This window comes from Hemitrygon akajei, chromosome 5 (assembly GCF_048418815.1).
Source record: "Hemitrygon akajei chromosome 5, sHemAka1.3, whole genome shotgun sequence".
Taxonomy (NCBI): domain Eukaryota; kingdom Metazoa; phylum Chordata; class Chondrichthyes; order Myliobatiformes; family Dasyatidae; genus Hemitrygon; species Hemitrygon akajei.
This window is the reverse complement of record NC_133128.1, coordinates 86767903-86795365: the sequence shown is the minus strand read 5'-3', so window position 1 is coordinate 86795365 and position 27463 is coordinate 86767903. Positions and strand designations below refer to the sequence as shown.

General features: G+C 41.0%; 1 protein-coding gene across 2 annotated transcripts in view; it reads left to right on the top strand.

Annotated features, from left to right (window-relative positions):
- Positions 1-27463, top strand: part of LOC140727957 (general transcription factor IIF subunit 2-like) — a 133037-nt gene that overhangs the window by 26462 nt on the left and 79112 nt on the right. For both annotated transcript variants that reach the window (XM_073045970.1, XM_073045969.1), the window contains exon 4: positions 12595-12739. In XM_073045970.1, coding sequence (XP_072902071.1) covers positions 12595-12739 — 145 coding nt within the window. The remainder of the gene's footprint in view (positions 1-12594; positions 12740-27463) is intronic.

Genomic DNA, 27463 nt, shown 5'->3' with positions numbered 1-27463 from the left:
ACAGAGGTTTGAAATCCAAGTTTTCCTTTTCCTAGATGAGCTGCCAGCCACGGCGAATGAGCCTCATCTGCCCAATGCGAATGGTTTTAAGGTACCTGTAACTCAACTTTGCCCCTTTTCCTGCCAGTAGAAATGGCTAGGCTTAGCAGCTAAGCCACACTTGAAGGGCCAGGGGCTTGACTTGGAAGTTGGAGGCTATTTAAGACACATGGCATTAAAGGCATTTAGTAGATAGTGGGAGCTTAACCCCCTCACCCTAGCTATGACAACCTGAAGGAACCATTCATGCCTAACTGCAGCATCTAAAAACAGTCTCCTCTTTGTTCTTGGCATTTCAAAACAGTAAAAAACTGCAAGCTTATTCTGGACCTGATTTTGACATATGTAAATAGAATGCTAATTTACTGTAATTTATTGAAGGAATTTCAAATATTGTGTGATAATTTGTAAGAAATGAGATTGAGTAAGGTTGAGGCATTTTTCTTCAGAAATTAAAAGATGTTTTCCTTGGGTAAGAGAATGATTGACCTGATGGAGGTTTTCAGAATTCTGAATAAGTTGGTGGAGTAGACATCGAGAGGCTATTCTTTTTACAATTGTGTTCAGAGCTAAGAGTCATTTATACAAGATACTCAAATACTCAATGAAGAAAAAGTAGAAGTTACATTGTTTAGAATGTGAAAATTACCACGCAGAAAGTACTAAAGAATGTAGTTACAATACTTTCAAAGATTAACTTGATGACAAAATTGATATGTTGAAAACCATGGGTGTGTTGGGTGTGAAAGAGCCATGTATTTATTTTCTATCTGTACTGTACTTGGAGCTGTGTACATATTATGTTTATTATGTCACATTAGAAACGAAGAGTTTAGTTATATATTCATACTTTGTTTTTGAGTCAGTCTAGTTTCAGTTGAGCTAGGGTGATAACTTTTTTTGTTAACCGCTTAATTATCCTTAAAATCACTGAACTACTTTTGAATATTCTTGGCTACATTAAAGAATGCTTGGCTTAAGTACATTTAATATGTTAAGATTGCTTATTTCATCATATTGCTAGCTTTACTTTCATAAGTTTTCAATGTTTCAGGATTGTTTTGCCAGTTTCTTAATAACAGATCAAATGTATTCTTCTACTTTGGAACTTCATTATTGGATTGGATAGCGCATCATACAGGATCGATCCTGCCCACCTGTGCTTATCTCCAAGTGTTTTTCGAGTAAGCGCTACAGAGCAGAATGAGGAGTACGAATTGGAGTTGCATATGTTGGTTCTGCACTATATAATGGAAGGTGTGAGATTATAGAGCACATTTGGGGCCAATCATGGGACAGTAATAATTTATCCAGTGGGTGCCACTGCCTTAATCAGGAGTGTTGCAGTGAGATATTTAGTTTGACTTTCTGGTGAAACAAGCTGTTATGAAAACATCACGTTCCATGTATTTTGTCAAGAAGAAAACTCCTTTTTTGCCAATCACATTTTTCGAGAGGATTGCATACTTTCTGACCCTGACATTGAGGGTCGCTCAGAGGACTAGGTTGTCTCTGCTAGAACAGGGTTCAAACAAGGTCTGTTAATATGGCTTTGCACACCAGCTACAACATAGGTTTTTTGTCCAGTGGTGTGGAAGTGTCACCTGGCCCCAAAACAGTGAAGGCAACAGAAGCTATAATGCAACAAGACCAAAAATTCCTTAGACAAAGTTGTCCTCTGATAGAGCTTTGCAGATAACCTGATAACTCCAAACTAAGTTCTTACAGTGTTTCCATTGTCCTGAAACCAACCAGAAAACCTTAAGACTGGTTTGATAAGACAGACCAGGTGATTGGCGACTTTACTAACCACAAATACAAGGCATAATTGGATTGGACATTTGACCATATCTTAATGGGAAAGGAACAGCTCAGGACCAGAAACTCACTGCTAATGACATTCATGGCTTCTTCACCCTTGTCAAGGCCATCAATGGCCCAGTAATCTGAGAAAGCACTGTTCCTTGATTTATAGTGTGGATTCTTTCCATCTTCACTGCACATCAGCTGCGAAAGAAATGCATAGAGCTACATAAGCCACTATTTGTAGACTCACAAAAAAGAAATCTTTGACCCTCTGGGTTGAGACTATGGAGAATCATTCTACAATTTGGGTCTATTTCATCTTTGTAATGTGATGGAATACAAACCGTAACCTTAATGGGTCCGTAGTGTGCTGACTCCTGTGAAGTAAGGCGACGTCTTTGCCTTAACACTTTTCTTGAACTTGCTGCAGGGTTGCAGCCGACCTCAAATATGCTGTCTGCTGACGGGGAATTATTTCACAGAATACATATGGATCTAGCTGTTAAAGCCAATACGCAGGCCTGGGCAGTATGATATGGAGAGCAAGCTGTTGCCCCTGCAGCAGGCTCCCCTTCTCCATGCACCTGATGAATCCAAAGGAACGGCAGAGATCAATACAGTTTGGCACCAGCTGCTATGAGGCTCCAGCTCTGGATTTTCCCTTGGGGCTTATTCCTGAAGCCTTCCCCATGAGTGGGTGTAGCTGCAAGGCATGGAGGTTTGAAGTCAGAGTTTGCCTTCTAGATGAGCGGCCAATCAAAGCTGACAAGTCCCGTTAGCTTCAAGGTGCCTGTAGCTCACCTTTACCTCTTCTCTTGCCAGTAGAATCTAAACCACGCATGAAGGCAGGAGCTATACTTGGTTGTCAGAAACTATTTGAGACTCACACCATTGGACGTATTTAATAGATGGTGAGAGCTTATCCCCACTACTCCCCCAAGCATGGGTGTGACGACCTTAAAGAACTTACTTCACAGGACAAGTAGGGCCACCTTGACCCCCGAACCAACATCACTCCAATTACAATTATTGAACTTCAGTCTGGGAATAGTGGGTTTATTCCTCTTGATTTGCTTACCATTTGATGCCAATCCAGTCCAGCAGAAACGTTCGTCAAAGCCGTCAACACACTCACATGTGGTACTTCTGAGCTATTCTGGACGCTGGGCACCCGTAAAGCAGGCCGTTTCTCTGCTCTTCTGGTCTTTTCCAAATATTGCTCAACTTGAGGATGGTGGTGCTGTTTATTAGATGGTTTCCTTCTATGTCTTTGATAAAATGCCACAAGGTTTAATCAGCTGCACAGTCAGTGTTGACGCCTCATTTTGACTGTTTTCTCTCTAGTTATGTCAGTTGGATTTCTGGTGGGACGGTCATGAATAGGTATGAGTATGAGTATGTCAGTGTTTTGTTTGACCAGTCTGTGGGGCAACTCTCCCAATTTAGATGATATTTGGGGGAGAGGGAGATGGACTAGAGTTGGCTTTACTCTTTCTTTGTTTAATATGTAATAGAACTGAATGGCTTGCTTGGCAGTTTTGGAGGCTGTTATGATCAAGTCACATAGGTTTAGAGCAGGGATTCTCAACCTTTTTAAGGCCATGGGCCCTTACCATTAACCGAGGGGTCCATGGACCCCAGGTTGAGAACACCTGCTCTAGAGTTATAAACAGGCCAGATTGAGTAAAGAGAGCAGAGTTTCTTCTCTGAAGGATGTTAATAAGTCAGATGGGTTTATTACTTTCTGGAGGTCGGTGGTCACCATTCCTGACAGTTGCATTTTCTTTCTTTTTTTTAAAAGATTCAAAGGTTCATTTATTATCGAAGAATGTATGCAGTATACAACTCTAAGATTCGTCTTCTCCAGATAGCCACGAAACAAAGAAAACCATGGATGTCATTCAAAGAGAAACAGCAAATTCACCCCGCCACACACAAAAAAATGGCAACACTATCATCAGAATCTCAAACCCTATTCCCCCGCACAAAACACAACAAGAACATTAACCCCCCCAAATCCTGCTCCCCCGCACAAAACACAACAAGAACATTAACCCCCCCAATCCCCCTCCCCTGCACAAAAAAACAACGAGAAAGAAAGGACAAAAACACAGAATATAAAAACCATAAGACTGGAACAAGTCCATAGTCTAATCCATAAGCGCAGAACCTCGGTATCATCCTCCGATATCATCAAAAGGGAGAGCGAGACAGACACCATTCGAACACAGAGGCCTACTCGCTGGGCTTGGTGAGCCACCACACAGTCTCCTCTTCTGGCAGCAGAGGGGTCCCATCAGTGATCAAAAGGCAGGCAGTCCTCACTGTCTTTTCCCGTGCTTACACTATGAAGGTTTCAGTTCTTATGGCTCTTCTGGAGGGGGTGAGGACTGTCTTTGGGAAACTCCCGGTCTCTTCCTGATATATTTCTCTCGGCCTCCTCCCATCTCCTGCCTTCTCGATTCTCGCATTATTTCCCAAGCGGAGCGGGATAATTCCTCAGTCAGGCTTTCATTCGTTTTGGTCACGCTGTCGGGCAACCCTCTGGCCTTCATGTCTGTAGTCACCTCTTCCACTGTCTGGTACAACCGCGTCCCGTTGTCATAAAACACTCGAAGTTTAGCAGGGTACGGAGTTTGAAATCTAATCTTATTTTGCTTTTGTGCTCGCTTTACTTCGGAGTATTCTTTGCGTTTCTGGAGGACCGTGGGGGGGGTAATCTTGGTCGAAATATATTAATTTATCCTCTAAAAACACTCTCTTCTTACCCCAGGCCCTTCGTAGAATCTCCACCTTGCTGCTGTACCGAAGGAATTTAATTATTATTGAGCGTGGCTTTCTATCCTGGGTAGGTTTTGGGACTAACGTGTGGTGGGCTCTTTCGACTTCCAGCTTCATAGCCAGGGGGAAGATCTAGTGTGTCCCGCAGTAACTTTCTGACAAACTCCGTCATGGATGAGCCCTCCGCTCCTTCAGGAACGTTGTAGATTCTGATATTTTTCCGCCGTGATCTTCCCTCCAGGTCAAGCAGTTTACCTTCTTGGTGATGTATTATTTTTATTGTCTTGCTCAGTATCTGTTCCACGTTTTGAACGCGATCTTCCACCTTCTCGATGCGAGTCTCTGCCACCGCTATTTTTTGATTAACGCTGGCGAGCTCTGCCTTAATATCACGGAGCTACTGCTCTATTTCTTTCTGGAACTGCCTTATCTCTTTCAGGATTTCGAAGATATTCGCCGCTTCACCTGAACGAGGCCCAGCAGCCACCTAGCTAGCACGCGGTCGGGTCGGCAATCTGCACGCTGCACTCCTCTCGGACGCAGGCTCCGCAGTCTTGCTTTTTTTATTTCCATTTCTTCTCCTCATTCTTGCCCCTCTTTTCAGTTCAAATATTTTTCGAAAAATATTATATTTGATGGGTTAACGGGGCTTAATACGCGTTTTTCCGGAGGAGCCAGTGACTTAAGCTGCCATTCTTGACGATGACGTCACCGGAAACCCCAGTTGCATTTTCTTTCAAATTCTAAATTATTTAATTAACTGAATTTGAATTTCCTGGCACAGTGGCTCCTATTCTTTTTGGGTTACTATCCCCTTGGCTCCCAGATTACATTCCCAAGCATCGCCCTTTCCCTTTTCAGCCATTAAGTAAAAACTATAAAGAATTTTGATTTACGATGCACAGTGAAAGAAAATGGGAACTGCAAGTTCAAAACAGTGACAAATAATTGCAAATATTCAGATCTATTTAAAGTCACAAATAAAATTATTTCCTTATTTAATTACAGTAAAAACTATTTTCATCAACAATTTTAGAGCATCCTTATTCTCTCACTACTTCATTGCTTTTTCACCTTTCAATAGGATGGATGGGCCTGGTGCAGTGATATGAAGTCCATTCAGGATTAGTCTCAGATCCTCACCTTTAGTAAATTGCAGTCTGTTTCATGCTTTGAAAGTAGTTGAGCAACTGCACTGAAACCATGCTTCACTAAACATGATGTTGGAAAGGCAATAAAGAACATCTTGACCTTTTTGCACAGTACAGGGTAGCGTTCGGAGATTTCTTTCTGCAAGAAAATGTCTTGATATGATTTTTTGAATCTTGGATTTGTGGTAAAATCAGTTCTTCCTCCATCCTTCCTGTTAATTCCTCATTACAAGTGTTCAAGAATGGATTTATTACCCAGTCTGGAATTTGGATCGAGAGAAGATGCTGACACGTCATTGTGCGGCTCACCCAAGTGGGCATAGCGTATGTGAAGATCATCATCTGATATTCTTCCTTTCTCTTCCGACTCAAAGGCTCGGAAATTAGAAAAGATCAGGATGACTGACGTTACACCTAAATAGGGTTAACTTGGACAGAAACATGGAGACAACACAATTCTCATCATTTCCGTGTAATTGGAGATGATTTCATTTAACTTTGTGAATAATTGTGACAAATAAGCAAAGTCATGCCTAATATTCTTGAGTTGATTACTGAATGAAGCATTCAATCTTCAAAGAATTTTATCACAGTTTGAAAAAGTGTATAAAAACATCTCAGACATTTTCCTTTTGAGAGTCACCTGACTCCTGTATTCAACAGGAAGCGTACAAACTGTTCATTGTTCTCAGTAAAAGCTCTCGAAATAGTTGAGAATTGAGAGCATGGGACTTGATTTTATTTGCCACAGTATTTAATGATTTGTGCAGCCGATCACTTAGGTTTTTTGTGACAAAATATCTGCGAATTACAGGGTTAATGGTAAATATGTCAGATATAGTTTTTTTCAAGAAAGTAATAACCCCACAGTGGTGTCCTGTCATTGATGGTGCCCTGTCTGTTTCACAAGCAAGAATGTTGGTGCAAGGAAAGTTCTTTGGAAAATTGCTCAGCAGCCCGGAATTTTGACTTCCCTTCATAACTATTTCTAGTCCTCTTGCAGATGACAACTCCTGGACCATGCTTTCAGTTTATAAAGTGAACATAACCAAGAAGCAAAGATTTGTTGCCTGGCAATATTGACTCATCCAACTGCAGAATGAATTCTGTTGTTTTATGTAGCACGATGTGTCTTTCACATTCTGAGACATTTCATCCATTCATCTTTGAACAACCTTAGCAGAATCGCTTTAATTATTTGGTCTGGTGACATTTGGTATGTAAAACTGTGCTCAGAACCTCCCTTACTGCTGGCAGAATCAGTTCTCCAATTGTATGGTGCTTTCCTAATTTAGCAATGAGCAATGAAATGTTGTGTGAAGCACACAGACCATCATTGTTTTGTAGTGATGTGCTGGCAAGCATGTTTTGAAGCATTTTATGTTTCTGAAAGTTTTCACAAATTGACTGAAAATAAGTCAAGTTCTTGTTTGCTTTATCAGAGTGTATTCTTTTCAAATGTTCAAGGAGTCTAGATGTTTCATTGCCTCATATGAAAACTTTTTCACACAACAGACACATTGGCTGCTGCTGGTTGTTTGGTGCTGGTATAAATCCATTTTTCAGAGACTCTGCACAATACTGTCTACACTTTTTTGTTTGGTCTGTTTTTGCCATTTTCATTACGGATTAACGTCCGCATTCAATCACCTTTTGTTTAAATCCAGCCTCAAGCAAAAGGGGAAAGTTATGATCTCATCATAACTAAGGCCAAACCTGACGCTGCCTGAAGGTGCAAAGTAGGGCAGCGACACCTTCATTGGGCTGTGGGCTAGAGAAGTGTAGTCAGGGATATTAGAAGGGGTAGATTCTGAACTTTACCCCATTGAATGGCCAGATTCCCAGGAACTGTATCACTGCGTGTTTAGAGTATGGGAGTCATACTAGCTAACACTCCACTAAAGTAGTAAACAGAAATAATGCGCAGGCCAGGCCCAGAAATAACATAATTTATTCAGTTAAGATTTCTTATCGTATGCCAGATGCAGAAGTGACATATTGCATTTCAACAACTATAATGTGCTTTGAAAAAAGTCTAAGAGAATAGTGGGTTAGCAAGAGATTGTAATCAATTATGAACACTGAGGATCAAATGCTTATAATAATGAAATAATTTCATAAATTAAACCTGTGATCTCACAGCAGCAATTCCCCCCTTGCTACTGAGCAACCCCTCCCCCCCCCGGTTCACTTTATCTTTATCTTAGAAACTTCCAGCCCCCCCGGAAGGGTGTTATTGCCTACTTTGGGAACCATGCTCTAAATTATGGGTTTGGTTATTGAAACTTTCCAGGCAGATGGGATTCATTAGCCGTGGTTGGCAGCTCATTTAGGAGAAGGAAAACACTGATCTCAAGCTTCGGCTTCCTTGTGGCTCTCCCTACTTGTGATGAAGGCTTTGGGAGTAAATCCTGAGCAAAATTCTGGACCTGGAGATCCTGAAGCAGTACTGCATTGAGTCCAACACTGATTGGTAGCTCCTGCAATGCCACAAATGCCATTCCTTTAGAATCATCAGCTGCGTGGACAACTGACTGCTCTCCACATCGTACTGCATGAGCTTGTGTACTGACTTCAAAAGCTAATTCACGACATCCACAATCGACCCTGACCAACGGAAGGCCTCCTATTGAACCATTCAGTCACTGTTTTTGGTACCCAAACTCAATAAAGGGAGCATTTATAATTGGGATTATCTTGTGGGAAAATTGGGAAATAATTGGGAAAATCCTATTAATCAAAATGGGATTTTGATTAATAATTGTTCTATAGCTCTGTGTAGGATAAAACGTTAGGAAGTGAGGGAGGTGTGTATGTTTTGAATGGGTTATTCAATGGGTATCATTGCAAAGAAGTTAATGTAAGGGAAAGCTTTCAGCCCTTCTTAATTTATTCATTTTGAAAAATACCTGAAACTTCAGGACCATAAATTTTTTTTAATAATCCGAGGGCTCTATTCTCTCTCCAGCATCATACAGTTGCAAGAAAAGGTTTGTGAACCCTTGGTAATTACCTGGTTTTCTGCATTAATTACTCATAAAATGTGGTCTGATCTTCATCTAAGTCACAGTAATAGACAAACACAATCTGCCTAAACTAATAACACATAAGCAATTGTACTTCTTCTCGTCAATATTCAGTACACCATTAAAACAATCACAGTGTAGGTTCAAAAAAGTATGTGAACCTCTGGGGTGATGCCTTCTACAAAAGCTGTTTGGAGTCCGGTGTTCCAATCAATGAGATGAGATTGGAGGTGTGGGTTGTAGAGGTACCCTGCCCTTTAAAAAGACACATAAAGCCAGGTTACTGACAGTGCCTTCTCTTCTCAAGAAAGATGTTTATGTGCACCATGCCTCGATCAGAACAACTTTCACTGGAGCTTACAGATGCATGGAGCTGGAAAAGGCTACAAAAGTATTCCTAAAGACATGAGTGTTCATCAGTCCACAGTAAGAGAAATTATCTACAAATGGAGGAAATTCAGTATTGTTGTTACTCTCCTTAGGAGTGGGCATCCTGCAAGAATCATACAAGAGCATAAGGTGCAATGCTGAAGGAGGAGAAAGAGAACCCAAGGGTAACAGCAAAAGACCTGCTGAAATCTTAAGAACTTACTAAAGTCTCTGTTCATGTGTCTACTGTAAGAACAACACTGAACAAGAATGGTGCTCATTGAAGGACACCTCAGAGGAAACCACTGCTCTCCAAAAACAACATTGCTGCACATCTTAAGTTTGCAAAGGCCACCTGGATGTTCTACAACGCTTCTGGGATAATGTTCTGTGGACAGATGAGACAAAAGTTGAACTTCATGGCAGAAATGCACATTGTTATGATTGGAGGGAAAAGGGCACTGCACACCAACACCAAAACCTCATCCCAACTGTGAAGCATGGTGGAAGGAACATCATGGTTTGGGGCTGCTTTGTTGCCTCAGGGCCTAAACAGCTTGCAATCTTTGAGCAAATAACGAATTATGTGAAGGCATTTTACAGGAGAACGCCAAGATAATAGCCCATCACCTGAAGTTTAATAGAAGTTGGATAATGCAACAAAAATTATCCAAAACACAAGTGTAAATCAACAACAGAATGGTTTAAGAAGAAGAAAATGTATGCTTTGGAATGGCCGAGTCAGAGTCCAGATCTTAACCCAATTGAGATGCTGTGACTTGACCTGAAGAGGGTTGTTCATGTAAGGTATCCCAGAAATATTGACAAACTGAAACAGTTTTATACACAGGAATGGTCTAAAATTCCTCCACACCATTGTGCTAGTCGGATCAGCAGCTACAGGAAAAGTTTGGTGGAGGTTATTGCTGCTAAAGGTTCTATCAGTTACAAGGGTTCACATACTTTTTCCAGCCTGGACTGTGAATAATTAAACAATGGGTTTATAAAGACATAAAAGGTACAATTCTTTGTGTTATTAGTTTAGGCAGATTGTATTTGTCTATTATTGTGACTTAGCTGAAGATCAGACCACATTTTATGAGTAATTAATGTAGAAAACCAGGTAGTTGCAAGGGTTTCGCAAACACTTTCTAAGTTATATGAATCTGTGTTTGAATAACAATTTCCTCATGTTAGTCCTGAAATTATCTATCACTGCTTTGGAAAATGGTTTTCAATTTTTTTTTACATTTATTTCTGTCTAGCTAATGGTCTGTATCTCTGTAAGATCTCTCTGTTAATGTAGAATTAATGGTGCATATGCGTTAATATATGGTTGATGTCTGCTGTGGACTTAGACCTGAAACCTGTTTGTGTGCTCTGTCTCTAGGATTCTGTGATGCAGCACAGGAAAAAACATTATTTAGCCTTTCATGACTATTTCTGTTCTAATTATTCCTTTCCCCAGAGCTTCAATATGCTCCTTTTAAATACTGATGTTCATTCTGCTTCCACCTCTTTTCCATATCAAGTTATTCAGACGGTAGGAATTTGCTGCAGTAAAAATAATCTTCCTTCCTCTTCGTTCTTTGCTCTCAATTTTTTCAGACCATACACAAATCCTACTTCTTGTCGCGTCAAAGAGAAATTGTTTTCTAACAACACAGCCTGTGTGAAGATCTTCAGCAACAAATGCATTCTTTAAAGAGCAGTGGATTTTCAGCCATGTAGTAGTGCTCCCTTTAAATTTGGTATAGGAGTATAATTACAAACATTTCAATTAATTATGGCTGTGGAGATTGCCCAGCAGTGGATATGGGATCAATAAAAGTGGATTACATTTGCAGACAAACTAATGCATTTTCCATCTGGAGATAATTTTTTTGCAAGTCCACACTGAGGATTATAAGACTGTCTTGGCTGCCTCTGTTGAGTTCAGAACTAGTTACAAACTTGTTTGTAGCTAATTGAAGTCATGTCTTTCACCATTTAGAGAGTCAGTGTGAAACAGGCCCTTCCGGCTCAACACACTGCACCACCCAGCAACCCAGCCATTTAACTCTAGTCTCATCACAGGACAATTTACAATAACTAGTTAACCTACTAACTGGTATGCCTTTGGACTGTGGGAGGAAACCTGAGCACCTGGAGGAAACCCACACCAATGTACAGACTCCTTACAGACAGTGTTGGAATTGAACTCTGAACTCCAGAATGCCCTGAGCTGTAATAGTGTCACACTGACTGTTACGGTACCATGCTGCCCCATGCCATTGTTGCTTCCTATCATCTAGTTTGCTCCTGAATTGTTCTTGCCAAAAGAAACGGATACAAAGCATAGAAATTGAATGTGAATTAATAGCATGGGAAAAAATGCTCAGAAATCTTGTGTGGTGTGACAGTTTAAATTTTATTTTTGAATCACAATGCTAAACATTCTCTCTGTTCCTAAGCCCAGCAACATAAAATCTTTACCCCATAGACCGAATATTAACTACAAGTCTCTCACCCTCCAGTTTTCCAGTTTTGCATTTACCAAAATCACATCTGATTTGATTATAACCTCAATTTCCACATTCTGGTCAACCCACTGTAACCTTTCAACCCCTTATTTTTAAAGTATCTATTTCTGTCTTAGAATATTCAGAACTCTGCTTTCACCACCCTGTGAGCAAAAGAGTTGCATAGACTCCATAATCCTCTGAGGAGAAAACTGCCTCATTTTTGTCTTGTACAGGAACTAGAGGGAGGTAACTAGAATGAGGATTGAAAAAAGAGAGGAGTAAGGGAAATTACCATAAATTAATGTTCATGCCATCAAGTTGGAGGCTATCCAGACGGAATATGAGGTGTTGCTTCTCCAACCTGAGTTTAGCCTCACTGTGGCAGTAGAGGATGCCATGGACAGATGTATTGGAATGGGAACGGGGAATCGAATTAAGATAGGCAGCCATTGAGAGATCAAGCCTCTTGCAGTGGATAGAACAAAGGTTCATATCACATTCTTAAAATCTCTTAGAATCTTTGATGTTTCAGTCAAGTCTCCTCTTGAAATATTCCACACACATTCCAGCTGTTAGTTTCATAAACCTTCTCTGAATCTTGTCTTCTATGTCAAAATGTCAACAGGAAGATGTCCTTTTAAGGTTAGAGGGGAAATTAAAGACAATGTGAGGGGCAGGTTTTTTACGCAGAGAATAGTAATGTGGTTTTTCCGTGGTTAGTATAACGCCATTCCAGTGCCAGTGACCTGTGGTCAATTCCAGCCCTGTCTGTGAGGTGTTTGTACGTTCCTATGTGACCCATGCCAACATCGGCAGCATTTTGGCTCAAATTACACACTCATCCCAGGAAGAGATCACCAAGCACTTTGTTAGCTTATGAAATTGCGACATCTGACTTGGCTCCTTTTATCCATTTAGGTTTCTTTCACTTTAAGTGAAGAACTTGCATGTATCCAGAATGCCAGTGGGAAAGGTGCACCGATCAGTGCACCCAGAGAACACCCATTCACGATGCAGAGCGTCGGAGGACAGACGTTATCAGTTTTTACGGAAGGACCATCAGGTGAGTGTGCTGAAATATATAAATACAACTTGTGTTATTAATATTGCCTGATGAAAAGTTACATAGGGGGTGGCAAGGTAGCGTAGCGGTCAACAGAATGCTTTGCAGTACCAGTGACCCGGGTTCAATACACCCCACTAACTGTAAGGAGCTTTGATGTTCTCACTGTGACGGCAGGGGTTTCCTCCAGATGCTCTGGTTTCCTCCCATAGTTGGTAGGTTGATTGTTCATTGTGCGAGGGTTAAATTGGGCGTTGCTGGGCAGTGCGGCTCGAAGGGCGGGAAGAGCCTGTTCTACACTGTATCTCAGTAAATAATAAATACAACTCTGTCCTGGGGGTAACACCCCTGCTCCGACTGCTCATTGTGCTGAGGTTTGAAATCCTTTATACCAGAATAAGGGAGAATTATTTTCACTCCGGTCTGTCATTGTCACTGTATTAGTATATTGGTCAGTCCAGAAATAACTTTGCTTATTGTTTGCCAAATAGAAAATCCAAGATTTAAGAAGTTTCAGTTGCACATAATGGATGACTATCAGCCATCCATTTATACTAAGTCCATTTTATTCCCCCCCCCCCCCCCCCCCACATTCCCACCAGGTTCTGTTATTCACCTACACACTACAGTTAACCTAACAGCCAAATAATCTACCAACCTTTGGTAAATGGGAGGAAACTGGAATATCTGGAGAAACACATCCAGTTACTGAGAAAAGATGTCACCGCTGTGCAGAGAACAAGAGAGAATCAAACCTGGCTTGCTGGAGCAGTACAGTTGCAGCTTTTCTGGCTATGCCACTATGCCTTCCTTTTTGTAGGTATATAAAGCCAGATCTTGACATTAGTATGAGATTTTAGTGCTACATTTATGATCTAAACCAGGAAGCTGTGCCCACATCAAAATACAAATTTTTGATTCAATTTAAACCTGCATCCTAACAATAGCCATGGTCTGAGTGAAAATCAAAGAACCTGAGGTATTGGAAATTTGAAATAAAACAATAGGTACTGGAAACACCTGTTGGTAAAGAGAGATGGAGTTAACTTTTGAGATTGAAAGCCCTTTGTCAGAACTGGGAAAAGGTTTGCAGGGAGCATGGGGGATGGATTGGATAAAGGGAATATTTCTGATAGATTGAGGCCAAGGTTGCCCTGGGGATTAATTGCAAATAAGATAATCTTGTTGATGGATGAATGTGGGCATTTAAGGAGAGAGGACCTAATTGTCTGTTCATAAAAGCTATGAAATAACAGTGGTTAGAGAAAGAGAACTTTAAGTAAAGGAATAAAATATACATAACATGGAGGGCTGTATGTCATGCCTATTGAGTCACCAGTGCTAATGGAGAGAGAAAAACTGGCCCAATATCATGGATTACCTCACCCGTTCTGATATAGACAAGGAAAGTAAAGGCTTCGATGAAATTCCAGTGTTGGATGTTCCTTGCCCTTCCCTCCACTTTAAATATTTTGAAGAAAAGACTCCCTTTGTAACTCCCTGGCCAGCTCTTTTGTCTTCACCAACCACTATCTTTCTTACAGCATTTTCCCATGCAACTACAGAAGATATGTTGAATTTCCACCTTCTCACAATCCAGGGATCCAAACAATTTCTCCATGTGATTAATTTGATTTTCTTTTGATCTAGTCTACTGCAGTCAAAACGTTCACAAGGTTGGACAAACCAAGTCCAGGTGGATGATTGCTTTGCAAATGACTTAAGCTTCATAGTTCTTGCCACTTCAATTCTCCATTCCATCCTCTTGTCTTAACTATCTATCTGTGGCTTCCTGCACAGTTATAAAATGCCCAGTGAAAGCTCCTGAACTAGCGTGGACATCTTCACTCACCACGACACTGATCACTGAACACAACCTATGGACTCACCTTCAAGGGCTCTACAACTCATGTTCTCAGTATTAGTTATTTACTATCTATTGTTGTTTTTTTTTGTATTTGCACAGTTTGTCTTCTTTTGCTTGTCAGTCTCTGTGTGTGGTTTTTCTATTGATCCTATTGTATTGCTTTGTTCTGTTGTGAATGCCTGCAAGTAAATGAATCTCAGTAGTATTTGGCGACATATATGTATTTTGATGATAAATTTACTTTGTAATTTGGTCTTCTGCCTGGTCATATTGTAACACTCTGTACTCAGTTGTGGATTATAGGATTTCTGGTAACTTGCTTTCTCCATCTGCATCTGACTGGGCCAAGTCATCCATCTTTGATCATTGGCTCAGTTTTTCTTCTCTGTAACAGCACAGTCAGAACTGCTGGGCATGTCTTACAGCCCTGTATTTTGTAGCTATTGCTTTTGTCGTGTCTGCTTTCACTTGGCAACTGCCCTCATTCCACAGCTTTTATGAACAAAGGACTATGTTCTCTCATTGATCCCATTAACCCTTTAGCTAGATGATCCTGTATACAGCTTATTCCCGAGACTCTAGCTATCAAAGTATTCCCCTTTTCCTATCCATTCCACTCCAAACCTTTTTTTTTCTAATTTTATAGATGCTCTTCAACTTCAAAAATTAGTTCTGTTTCTCTTTACAAATACATTGCTTGATTTACAGAGTGTTTATAGCATTGTTTCCTTTTAATCAAGCAGATATGTTTTGCTTCACTCCCCACCCGCATTTCAAACACCAAAGCCTGGCTTCACAAGTCAGTGCCATCTAGTTAGCACAGTTTCAGTGCTCTCTATTTAGAACATTTAGACTCAGTAAAGCAGATCCAAGGTGGGGAAAGAAATTGATTTGAAAAACATTTCCAAATGTGTAAAAATAATTAAGACTAAGTTTAGGCGTGTGGTTGAACAGTATTATAGTCCACATTGGGCAATAACAAATATTGCGCTCTCCCATCCTTCCTTTCCTTTTTATAGTCATATAACTTGTCACTTGTTGTAATGTGTTTAGTTGATGGATTTCTCCATCCACATTTACAATGAAATTACCTAAACGGAAATGCTCTTGATGCATTTCTTTCTCACTGAAGTAAATGTCTAAATGCAGTAATGCTAGTTAACTCAGTATTTTACACGGGAATTTGTAATGCAAAAGCAAGTTTCAGGAAGTACATGGTGGTTCAACATTCTTCATGTATTACTTAACACAGTATGTGTTGGAAAGTTGACAGGCTTGTGATGGAGAGAATAAGCAGTCAATAGCTTAGCCTGGGGATCAGAGAATGCAGTAGCCCTAATGGTCTGACATCCTGAGGCAATGACCTGATTAGACTTGCTAGTGAGGCTACAGTGCTTGTGGTAAGGCCTTAACATGATGGATATTGATTTCTCAAACTGCTAGATGATGTACTTAATACCAAGAAACAATGTGTCATTGGGGAGGTCATGAGAAATTGTAGGTGTAAAAGTCATGTAAAAGTAACAGCTGTTCCAACAGAGAGCCCTTTGAAAGATCACCCACCACATCTCACAGTGGGAAAGAATGCACATTTATTTCCTATGCTTTCCTCGTTTTTATTTTGCCCATATCTGTCTATGCCATTTTCTGCAAAATTATTCTTTTCTGTGCCGTCTTACAAGTATTTTTGAATCAGCTATATGGCATCATTTCCAGCCTGTCCCCATTGATGCTTCCATGAGATAGATCAAAACATGACCTGTCTTTTAGAAAGGTGTAATACCCTTTCTGCAAAATTCCAATTAGCTTTATCTCATACTGTAGTCTGGCTTACCTTGACACTGTAACTTCCAAAGTTCAGCTTTCCTCTGCTCTTTCTGTAACTTCCTTTTCCGATCTCACTCTACGTTATTATTCCATTTTCTCCCACACTGCTCTTGGGTGTTCCTATATCAGGATAGAGTGAATGGATGTGCTGGAGGAAAAGAGATCAAAAACAATCCCAAAGTGCTGGTTGTTTATTCCTCTCCATAGGTGCTGAGTTCTTTCAGCATTTTGTGTGTTACTCTGAATTTTCAGCATCGGAGAATCTCTTGTGTTTAGTCTTGTTCTTCTGCCGTTTTGGTGGGACACAAGATACGATCAGAACAAAGCAAAGAATTTGTTGAGTGATCTTAGCTGTCATGTTCTAGAAACAAAATATACATAAGGTGCGGAAAATCCCAGTGGCAGAAACTTTTGGGAATGTAATTCCAATGTTAATTGAGTAATTGGTTAATTGTGGCAGCCACTTGTTTGAGATGACACTTAAAGAACAAAAACTAATTGAGAAGATAGTCGGGATTCCCTTCATTTATTGGGGACACTAAGTTACTTAGTTGGGGCAGGAGATTGTTGCCAAACATTTTCTAGCTAGAGTCAGTCATGCGTCCTTGTGTGGCCATTAGACACGACACCGTGCTTGGAGCGAGCAGTTTTTAAATAATGTCAATGATTACTGTCACTGATAATTGGCAAGAAATAAACAGTAAGACAAGTCTGAACTGTTTTGCTCACTGTGGTTTCAAACTTTGGGTTTTGGAGATGCCAAAAACAGCTGGTGTGAAAATGAAACAATTTCACTACTTCAAGTTAGGAAGAACAAATAATTTGAAAGCATCAACAATCATGTTGAATGTTACAATAACAATGAAAATTTGGAGGATACAATTGTCAAAGGCACTGTATGAAGGCAGTCCATTGTCTGTACGAAGTCTGCGCTTATTTTATTCATTTGCGGTCGATCAAAAGAACATGGCAGAGTACCAACAATAACTATTACCAACTAATATCAGTCTTATAGTACTGTAGTAGTACTGATAGTGTAATTTGTTCTGTATTTCATTTAAATACATAGTTTGTACTCAGTTAAACAGTAGTTTGTCTTTTTTATACCTTTTTAACATTTAATATGAAACTTAGGCTAATTGGGGAAGCTGCTTAACTGGACCAAAATGTTCTGGTCCGACAGGACTCAATCTGCTGGAGTCCACTGTATGTCATGTTTCAAGTTCTGTCTATATGATATCTAACAATATTTTCTGACTAGTTACCTTGTTTGCGTTTCAGTGATTCAGTATTAACTGTTTTCATTGTTATGTATCCCATAACTGGGTCACTTACCAGCAAAGATAGAGAGGTCCGTTGAAGTCTGATGGTACTATTTTTAACAGTATTTATTGATAAAAATACACAAAAATAATATCAATGCAAACATACAGATAATATACGTCGTCAATACTAAATCTAAAAGCGCGGGTATAATAATAATCAATAAGAAATAGCTCTATCGTTGTCTAGGGGATAATGTATTGTCCGATGGAAATATAAAAGTCACTTTAGTTCATTCAGGCTGCAGCCTTTGGTTGGAGAGAGAGACGATGTTTTTAGAACTTGCCCGTTTTCCTTTTTATGATGTCGATCCTTTGAAATGTCGTCGGTGGTGATCTCTTCTTTAGCTAAGCCATCTTCCGTGGTAAGGCCTCAATCCTGGGCAACGGGAAAGGACACACGTGGGCCTTCCACCGGCTGTCGCTATTAAACGCTGTCACGGGATTTCTAGCGTTTCTCCTGGTGCGTCTAAAGGGGTTGTTCCCCAGACCCTCTTTTATCCTTACTCACGGGGTCTCAGATGTCAATTAGGTTGGGATGAGGCCATCCCTCAACCAGCCCACTTTTGGTCATTTCCTGAGGGCTTCGATGAATAGCACAGTGCTCAATACACAATTCCGTCTCCAAGAGACAATGGCCGTTTCCCGTGGCTTTGTATCGCTGAGGGGCCAGGACATTCCAAACCCCTTGTGGATTCTGCGTGTCTTTCTCTCATTTCCTGGGTCTCCTGACCTGAATTAATAGCGATCTTGCGATTCTCAAAAAGGAGGGGGCTACTTTGTACCCTTCGGCCCCTCAGAGTTGGGGCACAGGCGTAACATCATATATTGTGTAATTCTGCAGACAAGTAATCTCATTCTGTGGTCGGCATATGATTGGCTTAGTTATCAGAGGTTGATTCACACTCCATTCCAAAGATCAGGAGAAAGGCCACATTTACTTTTGCAGAATTTCTACTGAGGTCTGGAGCTTAATCTTACTAACCAATTGTAATGAAAAAACTTTACATCTTTTATCATTTTAATTGATAATTATCATGCCTTTTCCTTTCATTGTATCTTGAAGTTGCTCACCTTCACATTGTCATGGTTTGCAAACTTTCACAAGGTGGGAGAAAATATCTCTTCAGCATTTCAATTGCTACAGATCCAACAAATTGGATTGGAGTGTAGTCACTACTCAACAGCAATCTGCAGCGAACAGCAAGCACTCTTCTATTAACTCCTTAGCAGTCTTACTTAAGGAAGATGGAGATTCTGAAAAACCTGATTCCTCTCCCTTAAGCAAAAGCACCACAAGCTTAATTACAAGAATTTTCACAAACAGCTGAACCATTCCCAAAAACAGATGGCATTTCAAACTTGTTTAACACACACTGAGAAATGACACCTTCAGCAGTTTCTTGCATCAAAGCCCAAGAAAAATATCACACTTGTGGAGAAAGTTAAAGTGCAGGTTTGCAAAACAAGACTTTAGGGCCACATGTGTGCAAGAATCCTGTTGTAATGCAGCACACCCCATCAGCACAGAACCATGCTATTGACTCCTGTGCTGTGGTTGGCCAGACTTGTGTGTTTTTTTTTATTGCAGCTGGATGGAAAATAACTCACTAACAGATATCTGGCTTTCCCAGTTGTGTCTGTAAGCCAAGCTGGAAACTGATGACGTTCTTTGCAGCTATGTGTTATGCCCATGTTTTTATCATTTCCAGGTTTGATTTTTTCCAGTTTCTTTGCCAGCATCTAGACACAAGATAAAAACGTTCTGCGGATCCAGCTCCCTGTTTGCCATTATCCTTCTGTTTGTTGGCTTCCGTTTCAGTAATGTTCACAAAGTATTGAGTTCAAAGTCCATGACTTTGAATGCAAGTTCCTATATTCTTCTTGGCTTTCCTTATCTCTAAAGCCTTCTGCAGTTCCAAATTCCATCTTGCCCCCTTTGATTCTCTGCTTCTGACCTTGAATATTTCTGTCTTTCCACTGGGTAATCGGTGGTTCTCTTCAGCCATTTGAATTCTCTTGAAACCAGTGTTAAAAGTTTCTCGAAGTATCTTTCTTGCTTTGCTGTTAGTCATGTAATCATCCAGGAGAGTTTTACTTATGAGAACTGACTTAATGGAGTAGGACTGCTTTCTTGCAGTGAGGAAGATTGAGGTATGTGAAATAAATACAATATGCTTCCCGTGGCAGACAGCTTGTAAACGGGGTAACAATATTTAATTAGTAAAAGGGTTAGTAGGGGATAAGAAAAATCTCTTCAGCCAGAGAATGTCGAGCAGCTGGAACTCATTATCAAAACCAAGGGCAAGAGAGACAGAAACCTCACCATGATTAACCATAACTTGCAAGGCAATGGACAAGGCAGGTAGGAATAGGGAGAAATATTCTTACAGTCTTATGTTCTGAAGGGATAAATGAAGAGTGGAGAGAGAATTAAGGCAAACTGTGGAACGTAAAGTACAGCAGGCTCTGGTTAATTGGGACAGAGAATTTTTAAGACAACTCTTAAAGAACAAAAACTAAATTGAGAAAATAGCTGGGATTCCCTCAGTTTATTTGGAACTCTGTGCGACCTATTTGGGGCAGGAGATTGCTGCCGAACAGTTTCTAACTAGTGTCAGTGTCAGTCTCATGCGCTTGCAAGCAGTTAGACACTACACCATGCTTACAGCCATCAGTGTTTAAATAGTGTCAGTTGCATGTGTTTGTGTTTAAAAAAGCAGTGATTTTTGTCACTGATAGCTGGCACGAAATAAGCAGAAAGATAACTTGTTTTGTTCACTGCAGTCAAGCTTGAAGATGTCTGAAATGGCCAGGAGTGAAAATGAAACTATTTCAGTACTTCAGCAAGTTAGGAATTGCAAAGGGATTGGCAGTCATCTTGAATGCTACAATGAATACACAGATTTGGAGGATGCAGTTTTCTACAACATTGCATGGGAGGCAGTCCATTATCTGCTCTAGGTGTCTACACTGATTTACAATCATTCAAAAGAACACGGCAAATGAATTCCTCCATCGACAACTATTAGGAGCTAATATACAGTTTTATAGTATTGTAGCATTGGTAGTGTTCTAGTTTGTTCTCTATTTCATTTAAAAACATAAATTGTTACTCAGTTAAACAGTCTTTTTTTACACCTTTCAATTACTTCCATAAAACTTGGGCTAATTTGGGTAACTGCTTAATTGGTCTAAAATGTACTGGTTCCGATGTGTCCCAATTAACTATAATTCACTGTACTGCAATTGTAAAAAATCTGAAGTAAAATAATATGCTGAAAATATCCAGCAGGTCAGGTAGGATCCATGGGGAGAGAGGAAAAACTGAATGAACATTATGGGCTGGTGTACTTTCATTAAAGAACTTGGCCTGTTCTGATCCAATTGGTCTGAAATATTTGAGTCAGATGCTGAGCCCTGTGGGATGCAATCCCTCTAGTTTTGAGATGACATAACTTCATTGGAGTAGAATTGGACACTGAAGGAAGAAGTCCAAGTATGAGGGGATGGAGAATTAAAGTAGCAGGCAACTGGAAGCTCAGGGTTATCCATGCAAAATGAATGGAGGGAAGTGTCACTCAATCTGCATTTGGTTTTCCCAACGCAGAGGAGACCATATCATAAGCACCAAATGCAGTACGCTGAATTAGCAGAGCAGAAGTAAATGTGGTACACTTAACTGGAGGTTGTAAAAGTGAATACAATACATTAAATTGGAAATAATAATTGATCTCTCTTTCTTGGGGCTTGGCTGGGTTCGATAGAACCATAGAACATTACAGCACAGATACAGGCCTTATAGCCCTTCTTGGCTGTGCCAAACCATTTTTCTGCCTAGTCCCATTGACCTGCACCTGGGCCACATCCCTCCATACCCCTCTCATCAATGTACCTGTCCAAGTTTTTCTTAAATGTTAAAAGTGAGCCCGCATTTACAACTTCATCTGGCAGCTCATTCCACACTCCCACCACTCCCTGTGTGAAGAAGCCCCCCCCCCCCCCCATTTTCCCTTTAAACTTTTCCCCTTCACCCTTAACCCATGTCCTCTGGCTTTTTTCTCCCCTAGCCTCAGTGGAAAAAGCCTGCTTGCATTCACTCTATCTATACCCATCATAATTTTATACACATCTATCAAATCTCCCCTCATTCTTCTACGCTCCAGGGAATAAAGTCCTCACCTATTTAACCTTTCTCTGTAACTCAGTTTCTCAAGTCCCGGCAACATCCTTGTAAACCTTCTCTGCACTCTTTCAACCTTATTAATATCCTTCCTGTAATTTGGTGACCAAAACTGCACACAGTACTCCAAATTCGGCCTCACCAATGCCTTGTACAACCTCACCATAACTTTCCAACTCTTATACTCAATACTTTGATTTATAAAGACCAATGTACCAAAAGCTCTCTTTACTACCCTATCTATCTGTGATTCCACTTTTAGGGAATTTTGTATCTGTACTCCCAGATCCCTCTGCTCTACTGCACTCCTCAGTGTCCTACCATTTACCTTGTATGTTCTACCTTGGTTTGTCCTTCCAAAGTGCAATACCTCACACTTGTCTATATTAAACTCCATCTGCCATTTTTCAGCCCATTTTTTTCAGCTGGTCCACATCCCTCTGCAAGCTTTGAAAACCTTCCTCACTGTCCACTACACCTCCAATCTTTGTCTCATCAGCAAATTTGCTGATCCAATTTGCCACATTATCATCCAGATCATTGATACAGATGACAAATAACAATGGACCCAGCACTGATCCCTGTGGAACATCACTAGTCACAGGCCTCCACTCAGAGGAGCAATCCTCCACTACCACTCTCTGACTTGTCCCATTGAGCCAATGTCTAATCCAATTTACTACCTCACTATGTATTCCTAGCGACTGAATCTTCCTAACTAACCTCCCATGCGGGACCTTGTCAAAGGCCTTACTGAAGTCCATGTAGACAACATCCACTGCCTTCATTTTATCCACTTTCCTGATAAACTCCTCAAAAAAGATTTATTAAACATGACCTACCATGCACAAAGCTGTGGTGACTCTCTCTAATCCCTGTCCATCTAAATACTTGTAGATCCTATCTCTTAGTACTCCTTCCAATAATTTACCTACTACAGACATCAAATTTACTGGCCTATAATTTCCCAGATTACTTCTTGAGCCTTTTTTAAACAATGGAACAACATGAGCTATCCTCCAATCCTCTGGCACCTCACCTGTAGACACCGACATTTTAAATATATCTGCCAGGGCCCCTGAAATTTCAACACTAGTCTCCTTTAGGGTCCAAGGGAATACCCTGTCAGGTCCTGGGGATTTATCTACTCTGATTTGCCTCAAGATAGCAAGCACTTCCTCCTCTTCAGTCTGTATAGATTCCATGACCTCATTACTTGTTTGCCTCATTTCCATTGACTTCATGCCGGTTTCCATAGTAAATGCAGATGCAAAAGATCCATTTAAGATCTCCCCCATTTCTTTTAGTTCCATACATAGCCAACCACTCTGATCTTCAAGAGGACCAATTTTATCCCTTACTATACTTTTGCTCTTAATATACCTGTAGAAGCTCTTTGGATTATCCTTCACCTTAACTGCCAAAGCAACCTCATGTCTTCTAGCCCTCCTGATTTCTTTCTTAAGTTTTTTTTGCACTTTTTATACTCCTCAAGTTCCTTAATTGCTCCCTGTTTCCTATACAAGTCATACATCTCTCTCTTCTTTATCAGAGTTCCAATATCCCTAGAGAACCAAGGTTCCTTATTCCTATTCACTTTGTCTTTAATCCTGACAGGAACATACAAACTCTGCTCTCTCAAAATTTCACCTTTGAAGGCCTCCCACTTACCAACAACATCCTTGCCAGAGAACAACCTGTCCCAGTCCACGCTTTTTAGATCCGTTCTCATTTCTTCAAATTTGGCCTTTTTCCAGTTTAGAACCTCAACCCGAGGACCAGATCTATCTTTATCCATGATCAAGTTGAAACTAATGGTGTTCTGATCACTGGAACCAAAGTGTTCCCCTACGCACACTTCCGTCTCCTGTCCTAACTCGCTTCCTAATAGGAGATCTAATATTGCATCCTCTCTAGTCAGTACCTCTATATATTGATTTAGAAAATTTTCCTGAACACATTTTACAAACTCTAACCCGTCTAGACCTTTAACAGTACGGGAGTCCCAATCAATATGTGAAAAATTAAAATGCCCTACTATCACAACTTTATGTTTCCAGCAGTTGTCTGCTATCTCTCTGCAGATTTGCTCCTCCAATTCTCGCTCACTATTGGGTGGTCTATAATAGAACATTTATTTATAATGTGGTCATACCTTTCCTGTTTCTCAGCTCCACCCACATGGCCTCAGTAGACAAGCCCTCTAATCTGTCCTGACTGAACACTGCTGTAACATTTTCCCTGACTAGCAATACCAACCCCCCACCCTTCATCTCTCTGCCTCTATCACGTCTGAAACATCAGAACCCTGGAACATTAAGCTGCCAGTCCTGCCCCTCCTGTAGCCAAGTTTCACTAATGGCTATAATGTCATAATTCCACATGTCAATCCACGCCCTCAGCTCATCAGCCTTCCCCACAATACTCCTCGCATTAAAATAGATGCACTTCAGAAAATTATTACCACCACTCACAACCCTTCTATTTGTGACTTTGCATGAAACTTTAGTATCATTTATTTTCACCCCCGCTCCACTATCTACTCTGGCACTCTGGTTCCCATCCCTCTGCAAATGTAGTTTAACCCCCCCTCCTCCATAGCACTAACAAACCTCCCTGCAAGGATATTGGACCCCTGTAGTTCAGGTGTTACCCATCTCTTTTGTACAGGTCCCACCTGCCCCAGAAGAGGTCCCAATGATCCTGAAATCTGAAACCCTGCCCCATACACCAGTTCCTCAGCCACATGTTCATCCTCCAGAGCATCCTACTCTTACCTTCACTGGTACGTGGCACAGGTAGCAATCCTGAGATTACCACACTCGAGGTCCTGCTTTTTAATTTCCTACCAAGCTCTCTGTACTCACTCTTCAGGACCTCCTCACTCTTTCATCCTACATCAGTGGTACCAATGACATCTGGCTGATCACCCTCCCATTTCAGAATGCTAAGCACGCGATCAGAGACATCCCTGAGCCTGGCACCCAGGAGGCAGCAAACCATCCGGGAGTCTCTATCGCGACCACAGAACCTCCTGTCTGTACCTCTAACTATTGAGTCCCCTGTCACTACCGCTCTCCTGTTCTCCCCCCCCTCCCTTCTGCACTGCAGAACCGGACTCAGTGCCAGAGATCCAGCTTCCGCAGCTTGTCCCAGGTAAGTCATCCCCCCAACAGTATCCAAATCGGTATACTTGTTGTTGAGGGGAATGGCCACAGGGGAGCCCTGCTCTGCCTGCCCTTTCCCCTTCCCTCACCTGACAGTAACCCAATTACCCGTGCGCTGCTCCTTTGGTGTAACTGCCTCCCTGAAACTACTATCTATAAACTTCTCATTCTCCCGAATGATCCGCAGGTCATTCAGCTCCTGCTCCAGTTTCCTAACGCAGTTTGTTAGGAGCTGCAGCTGGATGCATTTCTTGCAGGTGTCGTTGTCAGGGACACCAGAGGTCTCCCTGACTTCCCACATCCTGCAAGAGGAGCATTCCAACATCCTGCCTGGCATTCTCTCTACTCTAAACAAACAAGACAAAACTTACCGGAACCTACCCTCGCCTCTGCCTGTTGAGCCAAAGCTGTCCCACTCTGACGATGGCTGCTGTATACGGCGGTCTTTTTTTTAAACCTTTGGCACGCTACGTCACGCACCTGCTCAGTCTAGTCTCTTTGCCCCGATCAGTTAAGAAAAAAATGGCTTCTCTCCGAGATGCCTTTACTTCTTCACTCTCCGCCTCTTGCTTTGATAGTTTCAGAGTGGGAGGTCTGACCACCTGCTTGTCTCTGACTTCTCCATTTCAATGAACAGGTGCAGATATCAGGGACAAAAGAACAGGAAACAGAGACCAGCTGGCAGTTCTCTGCAGAACCATGAGCTAAAGATGAGGGCTGACCAACCCAATGTTGTTTGGGCAGGATGTGAGTGATGCAAGTATAGCGAATTGAAGACAGGAACACATTGCTATGTCTGAGCACAGTCTCTATTGTCTGACACAGTCGTAAAACCCTTGCCTCCAGCTCTACTGAACTGTGAGTCTGTCAGTCTGAAGTCTTCACCTTTCCCTGTGACCATGCGGATGCTCCAGTCTCTTCCCACATTCCGAAGGATGTGTACAGTTGGCCAGTTAATTAGCTCTTAATATTGACATGAGTGATAGAATATGGGGATGGGCTTAGTAATTACAATTTCCCAATCCCAAACCTAATTATGCCTGAAAACAAAGAATGTTGCTTCATCAGAAACTTGTTTTTGTTTATGGTGGACCACTTGTAGCTGAACACAAATATAACTTCAGATTATCTGTATCACATAGGAACTTGGAGATGCAACAAATTAACTTTAACACGTACAAAAGCTGGATGAACTCAGCAGGTCAGGCAGCATCCGTTGAAATGAGCAGTCAACGTCTTGGCCCGAAATGTTGACTGTTCATTTCAATGGATGCTGCCCAACCTGCTGAGTTCATCCAGCTTTTGTATATGTTGATTTGACCACAGCATCTGCAGTGTACTTTGTGTTTAAGAAATTAACTTTTATTGAATATATAATGCATTTATTTAAATAATGGTGCAGATGTTTTGCAATAGTTCAACTAAGCTAAAACTACTTTGTTGACTATTTTCATTTGTACTCAGTATCTGGGGCATCTTAAGTGTCCAACAATAATCAGCCAGCATTGATGGATTCCAGTTGCCCTGAGACCATTTCTCCATGACTGCAATGTCCTGGTGAAACCTCTCACCATGCTCGTCACTGACAGCTCCAAGATTTACAGGGAAGAAGTCCGAATGGGAATGCCGAAAATGAATCTTCAGTGACATGTTGCATTTCATGGTTTTGTATGTTTGAAACATATTGTAAACCAGCTGCATGTAGCTTGGTGTTCTGTAGTTGCCAAGAAAAATTTCAACAACATTCTTGAATGTAATTTTCTCCAGTGCCACTAGAAGTTCTTTGAATTGTCAGTCATTGATTTGTGGACCAACAAAAATACCTCCTTTAATCTTGGCGTCAGTTATTCTGGGAAACATCTGTCTCAAATATTGAAACCTTTCATGGAAATTTTTGTCCCTGGTGACAGCAGATTCCTTGCATCTTGCACCCAGTAATTCTACTTTTGCCTTTGACAAACCCAAGTCTCTGACCAGATCACTTAACTCAGATAACTGAGTTATCAGATGAGGCTCACTCAATGCAAAAGGTTCAAAATCTGTATCAGTATCAGTGTTGTATTCTATTCCTGGCTCGTGCTTCATGGCATTTTCACCTGCCTCCTTTAGACTCCATGTCTTGTTTTTTCTAAAACCTGTCCTGCCATGCAGCATCCACCTAGGCATGCCTGGACAAGATACAAAACTTTTCAGCTTACATTGTGGGCAGCATTTTAATTTACTTGAATTATGAATTGCAATAACAAATATAGGCAATTTTTAAAAAACAGTGCATGATACTGAAATTTCATGGTGATTTTCATGATCAACAGTCCAAAATTCATGAGATACACCCAAAAGTGATCAGGAAGCACAATC